This window comes from Pteronotus mesoamericanus, unplaced genomic scaffold (assembly GCF_021234165.1).
Source record: "Pteronotus mesoamericanus isolate MK-2021 breed Mesoamerican mustached bat unplaced genomic scaffold, CSHL_Meso_final scaffold_85, whole genome shotgun sequence".
Lineage (NCBI taxonomy): Eukaryota > Metazoa > Chordata > Mammalia > Chiroptera > Mormoopidae > Pteronotus > Pteronotus mesoamericanus.
The window spans coordinates 59,483,874-59,496,551 of NW_026555329.1; the positions used below are offsets into that span (position 1 = coordinate 59,483,874).

At 33.3% G+C, this 12,678-nt stretch overlaps 1 protein-coding gene across 2 annotated transcripts in view; it reads left to right on the forward strand.

Annotated features, from left to right (window-relative positions):
- PTPRZ1 (protein tyrosine phosphatase receptor type Z1) overlaps positions 1–12,678 on the forward strand; it is a 203,839-nt gene that overhangs the window by 140,716 nt on the left and 50,445 nt on the right. For both annotated transcript variants that reach the window (XM_054564622.1, XM_054564621.1), the window contains exons 9-11: positions 1,157–1,341; positions 2,451–2,577; positions 8,748–8,794. In XM_054564622.1, the coding sequence (XP_054420597.1) occupies positions 1,157–1,341; positions 2,451–2,577; positions 8,748–8,794 (359 nt within the window). The remainder of the gene's footprint in view (positions 1–1,156; positions 1,342–2,450; positions 2,578–8,747; positions 8,795–12,678) is intronic.

Sequence of the window (12,678 nt, forward strand, 5' to 3'; positions counted from 1 at the left end):
TGCTGTTGAGGCATATTTTCATTGGACCTTGAAATAGTTTTTGTAGCAGTGACAGTTGAGTGACCTATGCATGATGTCATTCAGTGGCTTTGTAACTTTGTAATCCCTGGCAAACAAAGCCCAGATTCTGTGAGCATATTAATTAATCCTTGGTTTTAGTGAGCTTTCTCTCCCCCTTTTTTGCAAATCCATCTGACCCATGAGAAGATATATTTATTATTTTGCTTCATTTATATAATATCATAAAATTTTATAATTTTTTCCTCACAGTTATGAATGTATTTCAGGAAGTATCAGAGTACTCTTTCAGTTGGGACTAAGTTTTTGGCACCATTCCCAGCATAGGCTTAAATTCTATGTTAAGTCCCTGAAAGATTTTCAAAATATCATTTTTTCAGATGAAACAAACCAATCTTCTAATTCCCTGAAATTAACTGCTTAATCAATTTATTATGCCAAGGTGGGATTTTGGTCAGCAGATCTAAAAAATACTGAAATGATAGTTTTACTTGTTCCCATAAGGTTTTCTCTGGTTGGAAATTTTAAATTATGTCAAGAATTTTCTGTGAAGAGTCCAGTAGTAGGCCATCTTTTATAATTAAAATTCTCCTCATCCTAAGCTAAACAAAATTTTGAGGTACCTAACAAAAGAAATAAAACACAATAAACTTGTAGATGTCCTTTGTTCATTTATTTCTAAAAATGAATTAATGCCAAATATTCAACACAGCGTTCTAGTCAATCTAGAAATAAACAGCTATGGTGTTTATGTTTATAATCTGCTAGAGGAGTTAAGACCTTTTCAGAAAAAAAAATAATATAAGAGAACATACAATTTATCCAAAAGCAGTAGTGAAACAAAACAGCCTGTTGAAAATGACACAGATCACTTCAGCAGAGGTCAGAGCATTTGACTGAGCCCTTTCCTAAATGAGAAAGCTTGAACAGATAGAGATAGGTGGGAAGGAAGAAGTATTTCACATGCAGGAAGTGGCATAAACCAAAAGTTCCACAGTGGGCAAGTGTAACTTTTGACATTCTATTAAAATAAAATACAGCAGAAGTTTTCATAGAATATGTTTTGCATTTTCATAGAATATGTTTAAATTCTAGAGGTTGACAGGTGACTCTATTACTGTATTTTTTCTCTCTGCAGTTTGTAGTTCAGAACCAGAAAATGTTCAAGCTGACCCAGAGAATTACACCAGCCTTCTTGTTACATGGGAGCGACCTCGCGTCGTTTATGATACCATGATCGAGAAGTTTGCAGTTCTTTACCAGCAGTTAGAGGGAGAAGACCAAACCAAGCAGGAGTTTTTAACAGATGGCTATCAAGATCTGGTAACTATAAGATCAATCATTTCTTGTATTGATAATGTCATAGTTTAATTTTCAAGGAAAGATCTTACAAGTGATTGTATACTGCTGCTGTCAGTTACTTTAGACTTAGCACCAGTCTCTCCAGGGGGCCTGGAATCCCAGTGCTCTGACACCACCATGTGTTGTTTCCCCATCATACTACACCAGCACAAGAAAAACGAAAAATACTCTACGGGCCTTGAAAGTCCTTTTTTTATTCATCAAATTTGCAAGTAGCACATGTGAAGTAATTGAGAGAGAACTTTCAGGATGTCAGGCGAGAGATCCACCTACACTTCCTCCCAACCCACGCACATGAACTAAAGAAAATAAAGGATAGATTCCTTCTGTGACCTGAGCATCCCAGTAGTAAACTTTGCCTTGGTAGGGAGGTGGGGGCCATAGACTGGGGTTTAGCTGAGAAAAGCCCATCTGGGTGAGGGTCTCGGAAGACCCCCACCACAAGTCAGACGCGGCAGTCTGCATACAGACAGCTAGAGTCCCACATGCCCTAGGAACATGCCTTTAAACAAAAACTGTTCCTGTTATCATGGTGTTGAATATCATATGGACTAAATAGATAAAATTTGTACCAACTTTTTAATTCAGTTAACTAGAACAGAAACACTATGAATTTGGAAAGTTTTAGAATTAATGGGAATATGCTATTTTTCATTTTATAATAATATGCAGGCAACAATTTTATTACTGACTGGCTTATATATTGTTAAGATAAAGAAAAGTTAATTTTTCATTGTGTTTTTGTATCTTGCTTCTTGCAAATGCTACATGTTCATTTGTTAAAATATTAATTTGCATTTTTGATGCTCATTTATATATTTTAAGAGTTCTAGTTAAAAATGAAATGTTCTAAAACTAAATCAGATTTTTAATGCTAAAAATGCCTAGTTTTTAAGTAGGTTTTCAACTTAACATTAACTAAACTTTTTCTTTGGTTTATATTTTATTAACCAAAGAAAATATATATTTTATTGACAAATGAGAAAATGTTTTCTAAAGACAAAATGTCTAGTATGATAGTACTACTTGAAAATAACACAGTTGTAAAATTATTGATGACTTTCTTTTAGGGTGCTATTCTCAGTAACTTACTACCCAATATGAGTTATGTTCTTCAGATAGTAGCCATATGCACTAATGGCTTATATGGAAAATACAGTGACCAGCTGATTGTTGACATGCCTTCCAATGACCTTGGTAAGTGCCCACCTAATATGCCTTTGTATTATCTAAATCAATGATACTAGTTTAGTTACTGGATGCACAGTACTCTCAGTCTGATTTTATCTCCTTTTGCCCAGAAGGCAAAATGATTTTCTTTTTAGTCTGGGTCACACTAATTTTGTGAAACATGGAAATTATTTTTTCATTCAGCAGGTCTGGGACAGGACAATCAGTAAATTTTTTCTGAATATGGAACTTTTCTATTTGTAAAATAAGAACAGCAAAATCTTATGTAATGTCTCTGATGGTCATCAAAGAAAATAGCTATATAAACATTTAAACTTTGAATACTGAAGATTTGATTTCATTTGTGTTTATTTCCTTTTTCAGCACACAAAGCATTTTGTAGTAAGTATGTACATAATGCTAGGATCATGTGAAATACTTCAAAATATTTATACAAAGCCTCTCATATATTCTAATATCTATCTTAAATATTTTTATCCACATTTTGTAATTTGGTTTGAGGGTGAGAGTGCTTTCCTCTTAGTTGATTTCCCAGTACAGCTTCATAAAAGCAAAACAAAAAATTGGTTCTAATTCTATTTATTTGCATGCATCTTGTCTGAGTATTACAGGAAAATCTTTTGATCTCAGAACATATTCAATAATTAAATTAATTGCAAACTGTCATAATTTGACTATTATACCGTTACACGATTAAATTAGTCTTTGTTAGTAAAAGCAGTTTTAAAGTAATTCAATGGAATTATATTTGTATTTATATATGTATATGTGTATATATACACATGAACATCATACATATGCATATTCATAAGTATATTCAAACATACATATATACATACATGAATGTAAATTTCTTTGGTCTTCCCTATCATGAGGCTACTCACTGAATTTGTACAAGTTTTTAATGGAAATGAATGGTTGCAAATTATATTAAGTATAGTATGTTTCAGTTTTATGTGTGGATGGACAACTGATGTGCATTGACTTTTCTTTGTTGTCCATATACTACAGCATGAACTTTGATCCATTAAGAGCTTGTTCATTAATTACTTCATCATAGTGTTCTTACTAGTTGAATTTTTCACTTAAAGAATATATGTCAGAGCATTATATGTTACATTATGTATTTTTTAAACCGCAGGCTACAGAGCTTGCCAAGATATTTCCAAAACTGAAACATTGAAACAAGTTAATGAATATTACTATCCTGATGGCAATATCATTATTTAATATTTGTTATGACCTGCCTCATGGTCTGGGTATAACCATCTTTCTGATCGTTTTCACTTAGCATTGTTTTTCAAAATCAGGTTTATTTTTAAATGGAATGTGAGCTCTAAGTATTATTAAAAGGTGAGCAGCAAATAGCTGACCATGGTTTCAGCTGTACCGTCTCCTGCTCCTCTGCTGAAAGTCATCCCTCACCAAAGTCCCCTCGCTGATCCACCCAAAAGACGACTTCTTCAGCAGTGCAGCACTGACCATGCTGGTCAGCATCATATGTGAATTGATTAAATATGGCTTATAAAAATCTCCTCTAATCCTATCGTATGTTTTAGGATATAAATTGAATTCACTCACTTGATTTTTCTATGTAGGTTTCATTATATGACTCTAATGTCTGTAAATAAAACAATTCCCTAGTAGTTTACAAAAAGTAATCATTGTTAGCTATTTATATTATGTCCTTTCTTACTCTATCCACTATAGCAAAATTTTAAACTTTCCAAGTTTTTTCTTCTTTTTTTGAGAAACTTATTGCATATGAAAAAAATAGATCAATGTCTATTTTCTACAGAAGTAATTTCTGAGTGATCCTTTTAGACTGAATCTGTATTGGCACAAAGTACAGCATTCTTGTATCATTTGTAGCACTTTTACACTTGTACAAAATAATGAATATTATAACTTGTTTTGTATTTATTTAAAGGGTCAGGACACTAAGAACTAATGAGATGCTAGTGTGGACACAATTTAATCTCAATGAATGTCTCAATTATTTAAGATATTTTATACTGTGATGATGTGTTAGCAAAAGATAGTATTTGATTTGATGTAACGATGCTATTAGAGAAATACGGTATTTGATTTGATGTTTCACTATGATATTCCTCTGCAAAGCCAAGGGTTAAAATCTTAAATAAATTATTCCTTAATTATTCTTTCAAAAACTACGTCCTCAAAAGTCAATTTACCTAAAGTTAGGTCTTCCTGTTTTTTTTAATAGAGAAAATATTATTTCTGTTACAACTAATTCCTTCTGATCTTAAAGAATGCAAAAGCATTTTAATTCATATGTTTTTGATTTATTGTTGAACTTACATCACATTAAATATTGTTTCTACAGTAAACATAACACAGTACAAGTCTTGTCAGCAGTAGTCTCTAGTGGTTGAGTTTGATGATACCTACAAGTTTGTGAATTTTGTGATTTATGTGGCTAGTATAGATGTAAGTAGATATGACTGCTGCTTATTTCATGGTTTCTATCAGTACCATTTCATCTCATTTGTCAAATTTTTTCATTACCTTGGTAACATTGTTATATGTTCTGTTATATTACTCTATTATTGTTTTGGATATACTGTTTTCTAAGTGTTGTACTGTTTAATGCTTTTGTTAAAAAGAATTGCAAAGAGGTCATTTATAATTGCTCTTATTCTTTCATTCATAGATTTCAAATATTCTAATCAATATCTGTGAAGGAAACCTCAATCATCCAAATTGTGCATTTATTAAGTTATTCATTGTGCATTGAATTATATTTTTGTGTATAACAGTATCATCATATATAACAGTTCATTACATGTTATGAACTGCTATTTTAAAATGAATGCATAAATTCACATTCATAAACAATTAAGATTTGTCAAAGAAACCTTTTTAATGTTGAACAGAAAGTACATTCTTTTCAAATACTTCGTAGAAAATTAAATTTATGAATAAATAATTCATAAATATATTTCATTTAACTGATATAGTTGTATTTATTTCTTCTCTATAATGTAGAGCCAATTATTATACAGTTATAAAGACATTATTTAGGTATATGTTTTAGGGACTTGATAATTATGCCTTCAGTTTAAATGCACAATGAATTAAATCAGCACAATTTTCTGCTATTGTGTGTTTTTCAGTTATATAACAATTGTCTTTGTTAAATCACTCAACATTTGTCCTTATCCTGCCTGTACTATCTTATGCCATGGGTGTTAATATATAATATACATAATCACAGTTTGAAAAGATTGCAGTCGACATTGCTTTTACCTTTTGCACTGTGAAACTTGGCTTACCTTCAAACAATTAAATAAGTCTTGCTAGCCAACCTACATTAGTGTTGTTTTATTGTGTTATGGAATATTAATGTATTACCAACATGCTCTTTTAGAAAAATTAGCATTAAAAGTGCCCCAAAACAAAACCAAAATGAGCCAAGAGCTTTTGTTCAGTTATTACACGAATATGAATTCCAAGTGTTCACTCAAAAAAACAGGTATTGACAGTCTTGACAGCTGGGCTTTCGTAGCCTTCATGGAGCCCATTTTGATGACATTAGAAGGCTTTGTAAAATACTATAACTCTTGCACTATGATATATAATTGTAGTGCCTGAGTCAGACCAGTGGCTACTAAAACATCAAGAACTATTTATAAGGAAACAGCAGGCCAAAGGGTAGCCAATATGAGATCTTGTGTCAATCTCCAGAGTTTGACCTTGGCTGCTCTGAAGTCTCAGACCCAAAAGTAACTTCCTCATCTCTAGGATGATAGACACTACCTACCAAAACTATTTCATTTCAAAATTGTTCTGAAGAGACTTAGCAAAAGGCTTCTGGGTTAGAGGGAGTATTGAAGTGTTGCTGGACAGCCCTACAGTTTCAGTCAATTCAAGTGATCTGAATCTATTAGGAAACCAGAATTACCATCCTTCAAAGTGGGGATATGCTTACCGTTATGAAGGCTCAAACTTGGGGTATTCACTCAGGAAAGTGCTGCAAAAGACCAAAGATCTTCTTGGGTCTGCACATGCTGCCCCTAGGGTCTAAAGGGACCCAAAGAAAACTCCTTATTTCTTAATGCAGTAAACAGCAAGGACAGTTATAGTAGAACTCACTGGTACTCTGTAGGGCATATGTTTGCATAAAATCATATGTTTTAATTTATTAGGAACCATCATCAATATAGTTAATTTATGCTCTGGTAAAAAGATAAAAATAAACGCAATTAACACATAGAATACTGGAAGAGAAGGGGATCAGTCCTCAATGGGATCTTTATGTAAACCCTCCCCCAACCCTGACAATTAATAAGAAAATTACCTTTACCCATTACAAGTATAGAGTTAGGTGAGGTTAGACCTTTTTTGTTCTAATTTATAACACTTTCTTAAGCCTGTTGAAGAGTATAGGCTGTCTTTGAGACTTTTTCCCTAGCTGCTTAACAAGGAAAAATCTACAGTATAATATACATATCAGCAACAAGTATTTGATTATGTTTTGTGCTTATTAACATGAGTATTTTGAAAAGTACATGAAAAGGAATGATCACATTTGAAAGCATTACCAGTAAAATTTATGTATTGTCTCACAAGCTGAATTTGAAGACTTTTACATATATGACCTTTTCAAATTGTGGTGTTTAAAAAGTCATATTCAAGGTTGTTATTTGTCTCTCTCAGGTTTTGCTGCATCCCACTTTTAAATTCACATATAGAATTTCCTGGTTTCCTTGGAGGTTATGGAGACACAATTGTTCCAGACTATTGAAGTCACTTTAATTTGGTAATCTGAGGAATAAAGAGCATGAAAAACATGTTGGGGAAAAAAGTTTTGTAGAGACAACAATTGAAAAAGGAGAACAGTAATAATCCAAATAAAAGTTTGCAAACGACTTCACGATCAGTTTTATCTAGGAAAAAATAATAATTGAGATTTAAAATTCAAGACTGAGATACTGAGATTGTTTTCAGTGAATTCTTTCATTTTTACAGCATAGAAAATTGTTCAGGGTAAGTAACTTTGAATAGCTAAATAGTGAAGAGTAGTAATTTTATCTAAATTCTTTTGGAATTTGTACATATCACTATATTTTATAATTTTACATTTCTGAACAATTAGAAACTTTCTCATAAAAATAAATTCAAGAATGTTTATGGGTTTGATAAATATTTATTATTAGATTGGTTATGCTTTTGAAAATTCTATAGAACAATGCATTTCCTTTGAGGATATACAGAGACACAAAACAGAGAACATAAAGAGCATTGAGATGGGGAAGAGCCTAAACTTTGGCAATCTGATGGGTGGGATAAAATAACAGCAGTAAGGGGAACGCCACTGTAATAGTGCTCATGGCCTCACCGCTGGCCTGTCTCCCATCTTCCTGACGACCTAGGCAGCTCCGATGACAAGTGTGCAGAAATCCTCCTCTACCCCTTGTTGGGGAGAGAGAGCCACCTCCTCACCTCTTCTCTTATTTACTGACACGTCTTGTTTTAGGATGAACATATCCATGTACTAGAAATATACTGATTCTAGTCAGTTGTGAGCACAGACTTGAATGATCCTGGTCATTGGGTTCTCTGTATAGACAGCATTAGCTGAGTTTCCCTGGGGAGAAGGAAGGGAACCCCAGCCCAGCCTGGGCCTGCTAGGAAACACTCTCCAGGTTCCCTGGGGCAGCACTCTGTATGCAAATAGTTATGAGCCCAAATCTGAAGAATTGAAAGGATTATTTGACCCTCTGTCAGAAGAGCAATTTAAGGAATCGTAGCTGAATAAGAAAGTAATCCTGTCACTTCTCCTCGAAATCCCTGGCGTTGCCCCAGCTATGCTTTTATCAACTCTGCTTAAGAGAAAGCAAATCTGCACTGATGAAAACTTATTTGATTTTTTAAATACTCGTAATATTAGCTTCACTGCCTCCCTTTTTGGGAAGGGACTTGGAGTGGAAGATAGAAATGAAAGCTTTGGATGCAATTTCATGCCAGTTTATGGAATGTTCTGTTGTGTAGTGTTCAGTAGTGTTCAAAAGTGATACTCAAATGTTTTATTTTGAAAGATTTTGTATTTTCAAAGCTAACAGTCTTTTTTTCCCTTTTTCCAACCAAAGGTATATCCACAAGACTGAATTTGCTGAATATAAATTTTAAATATTGTATTTTTGATTTTTTAGAACTTGACCTTTTTCCTGAATTAATTGGAACTGAAGAAATAATCAAGGTATCATAGCTATAGTTCATATTCAAATGTTCTGAGATTTAAAAGTTTATTTTGGATTTTTGGTTAAGTTTCAGATATTGTGTTACTAAAAGTTTGGGTTGCATTATTCATTGTAGGGTTAGTGATGAGATTTCTAGATAGCCATGTGATTGAAATACATAATTGCTATCTGAAGAAATTAGAAGAAACTTTAATTAGTATAATAAAATAATAGATACAAAAGTGTTGGTGATAATAAAAAATGAATTTAAAAATAAGTATAGATTTATACTGTAGATATAAATCAGAAATTTTTTAGTCAAATTTTTCTAAAAAACTAACATAATTTTTAACCAATCTTAATACTGATACAGTTTATTTGTAATTAGCTTAACCAATGATTGGTAGATTGATGATAAACAAAATCCAAAATAATAAATTGAATATATTTTTGCCCACTTAATTAGAATATTTGTTTTGGACTATTCAGATGATGTGTCTGCTGCCAGCATAATGTTCTTCAAGTAAAGGGATAGTTAAGAATATTTATGAAAGCCCTGGCTGGTGTGGCTCAGTGGATTGAGTGCCTGCCTGCAAACCAGAGTTGCTGGTTGGATTCCCAATCAGGTCACATGCCTAGGTTTCAGGCCAGGTCCCCAGTAGGGGGCGCGTGAGAAGCAACCACATATTGATCTCTCCCTCTCTTTCTCCCTCCCTTCCATCTCTCTAAAAATAAATAAAATCTTTAAAAATTAAAAAAGAATATTTATGAATTTTAACACTGTCTTAATTTTTTAAATAGAGACAAATTGACTAATGTATCTTGTATTTAATCCTAAACCCAAAGGTACTATTCATCTAAACTGAGATTATATGTTTAAATTCATGCACTATTGCTAATGAAGTGTGAATGTGTCCTTGTGTACATATATGTGTATAAGCTCATAAAGTGTGATAACTGATGCTATTTTCTTGTAATAAATAGCATTTAGGTCATGTTTTTACATATATAATTACCTCAATAGTTTACATAACTTATAGCAATTCTTTCTTACAAAGGATTATTTTACCAAAAAAACTAGTTTGCCTTTCAAAAAGAGTTCACAGAATTCTTCTTGTGTGTGAGTGTTGGCATGCTTGTGTGCACATGCCCATCGATATGTATGTACCTATAAATTATCACCAAAATCAAAGGAAGGAAAATAATTATTTTTACACTGTAAATTCAAATCTTTAGTTTGTGTCTTAATTGTCTATTTTGCTATAGTAAAATACCATAAAACAGGATAGCTTATAAACAACAGAAATTTATTTCTTACAGTTCTAAGGTCTGGGAGTCTGAAATTAAGGCGCTAATACGGTCAGGTTCTGGTCAGGGCCTTTTTCTGGGTTGCTGACTGATGACTTTTCCTTGTAGCTTCACATGGCAGAGAGCAGAGCAGAAGCAGCAAGCTCTCTCATGACTCCTATAAAGGCACTAATCCCATTCATGAAGCTCCACTCTTATAACCTCATCTAATCTCAGTTACATCCCAAAGACCCTACCTCCTAAAACCATCACACCGGAAGGGTAGGATTCCAACAGGTGAATTTGGGGGGATACAGACATTCGGTTCATAGTGGTATTCACTTTCACTGATTCATGCAGGAGTGAATGAAAGAGGTTGGCAAATACCTGGCATGCATTTGTGATGGGTTTAAGCCTGAATATGGAAGTGAAGAGTTTGGGGATATTTCTCAGATCCTCTCCAAATAGAATTGTATGACTTTGAAAGACAAAGTATCTCTAGCTTGATCAAGGCTCTACGATAATTTGGGGATTTTTTTTGTTTTTTTTTTATGTTATTTATTTTTTCAAATACATTTGTCTCTGCCTACCCCCCAAAAATTTTCCTTGCCCAGTCCCTCCTTCCCTCCCTCAGCTCTTCTCATTTGGTTTTGTCCATGAGTCCTTGCTATATGTTCCTTGACTTTCCCCTTCCCTTCCTTTTCCCTGCCCCCGCTCCCTCCTTCGCTCTTGTCTCTGTTGATTTCCTTTCAGTGTTGCTGGTCTTATTTTCCTTGCATCTTTGTATTGTTGGTTAGGTTCCACTCATAGGTGAGACCATATGGTATTTGTCTTTCGCCCCCTGGTTTATTTCACTTAGCATAATGCTCTCCAGTTCCATCCATGCTGTTGCGAAGTTTAGTAGTTCTTCTTTTTCTTTCTGCTGCGTAGTATTCCATTGTGTATATGTACCATAATTTTTTGATCCAATCGCTTCTCGGCCTTTTGGCTAAGATCAAGTGTAATAATTTGTTTTTAAAAAGGAGTGACACAGACCAAAACCATATAGTGGAAGAGAGATTCACAATAACTCCAAAAGAATTTATAGGAAATATATTCATTAAAATATTTATGGTTTCAGATATATATAGAATAACCATAGAGCATGGGAGAAATATTCTTGAAATGTCGACAAGAGGCAATATGACCTCATAGAGATTTGCAAGATTTGATGGGTAGGATTAAGTAATGATGCATTACCTTCATCAGATTCCAAGACATATTTAAACTTCATAAAGTCTAAATTCTACTACAAAAGAAATAGAGGGTGTGTGTGTGTGTGTGTGTGTGTGTGTGTGTTCATGTGTGTATAATATTTTCTTCCCATTTAACAGAAGAAAAGTTGTGTGGCATTATGTTTTTAGAAAAATCTTATTGAAATGGTAGGAAGATAATAAAGTGTGTTTGTGTATAGAATATAAGCAAAGAAAAAGAGAATCAATATTGTTATGGGATTTGATAGAAATTGTTAGATTATGTAAAGAGTATAGATGATATCTTTTGAGAACTATAGTTGTGAAGGGGAGGAATAACAACTAGAAGCTGAATGAGAGATTTTTCCTTATGTTTCTTTTAAATAAGAGATTTATTTCTGTTAAGCTAAGAATGATCCATTTGAGAAACAAAATTGAAAACACAAAATAGAGGGAAATACTCAGTTGTGTTCAGTTCCTGAGAATATGATAAAGAGTGTGTTTAAAACACAGATGTAAAAAGTAGAAAGGCAGTGAAACAACAGCTCTTCAATTGCAACCAGATGAGTGGGTCAAGTTGGTTGGTCCCTGTTTTTGATGTTTTAATTTTAAGAGGAGGTGTGTTTTTGCCTATGGCTTCCATTTTCTCTGTTAATAGTGAGGTCATTTGCTTAAAATGAGGGGAGAGGAGAGAAAAATGAAGGTTGGAATAGAGGAGAAAGAAGTTTGAAAGTGTCTTGATAAGAGGGTAAGGGTGTGGAGTGATACCAGAAAACTAGGCATAAATCCATATTTTCAAAAATGGGGAAGAGTTCAGAAGTCATATTGCTAAGCTTAACATTGATCCTCACCAAAACTTCCCATCAGATTATAAAACAAATTTTTGAGAACTTCTGGGGAAAGAGGAAATTCGTGGCACCAAGAAATTTTCCTTGAGAACAAGTCAAGTAATTGACTATATTTTTAGTAAATAGTAGAAAATATTTAGTAAAATAGTAAATATTATTTACCATTTTATGAAGTTTTGGAGTTTACAGATTAAATCAGGATTTTATTATAAACAAATGAAATATTTAAGCTCTAGATAATTAACCTTGAAACTTGATTTATATAATCCAGTTTTTCATGTGTAAGAGACACATGATTATGAGCACACATGGTTTAAGACTTAGATTATATCTATTGGTATAGGTCAAGTTCTACTGATTAATTTGTATTAGGTCACTTTTTTCTTATTTTAAGGGATGTGGCCCTAAGAGACTTAATAGATGACAGGCTAGTAAACTGACAAAATCATGTCCCATATTGCCCTGAGCAGTGTGGTTCAGTTGGTTAGGCGTCATCCCACAAAGCAAAAGGTCACTGGTTCTATTCCTGGTCAGGCA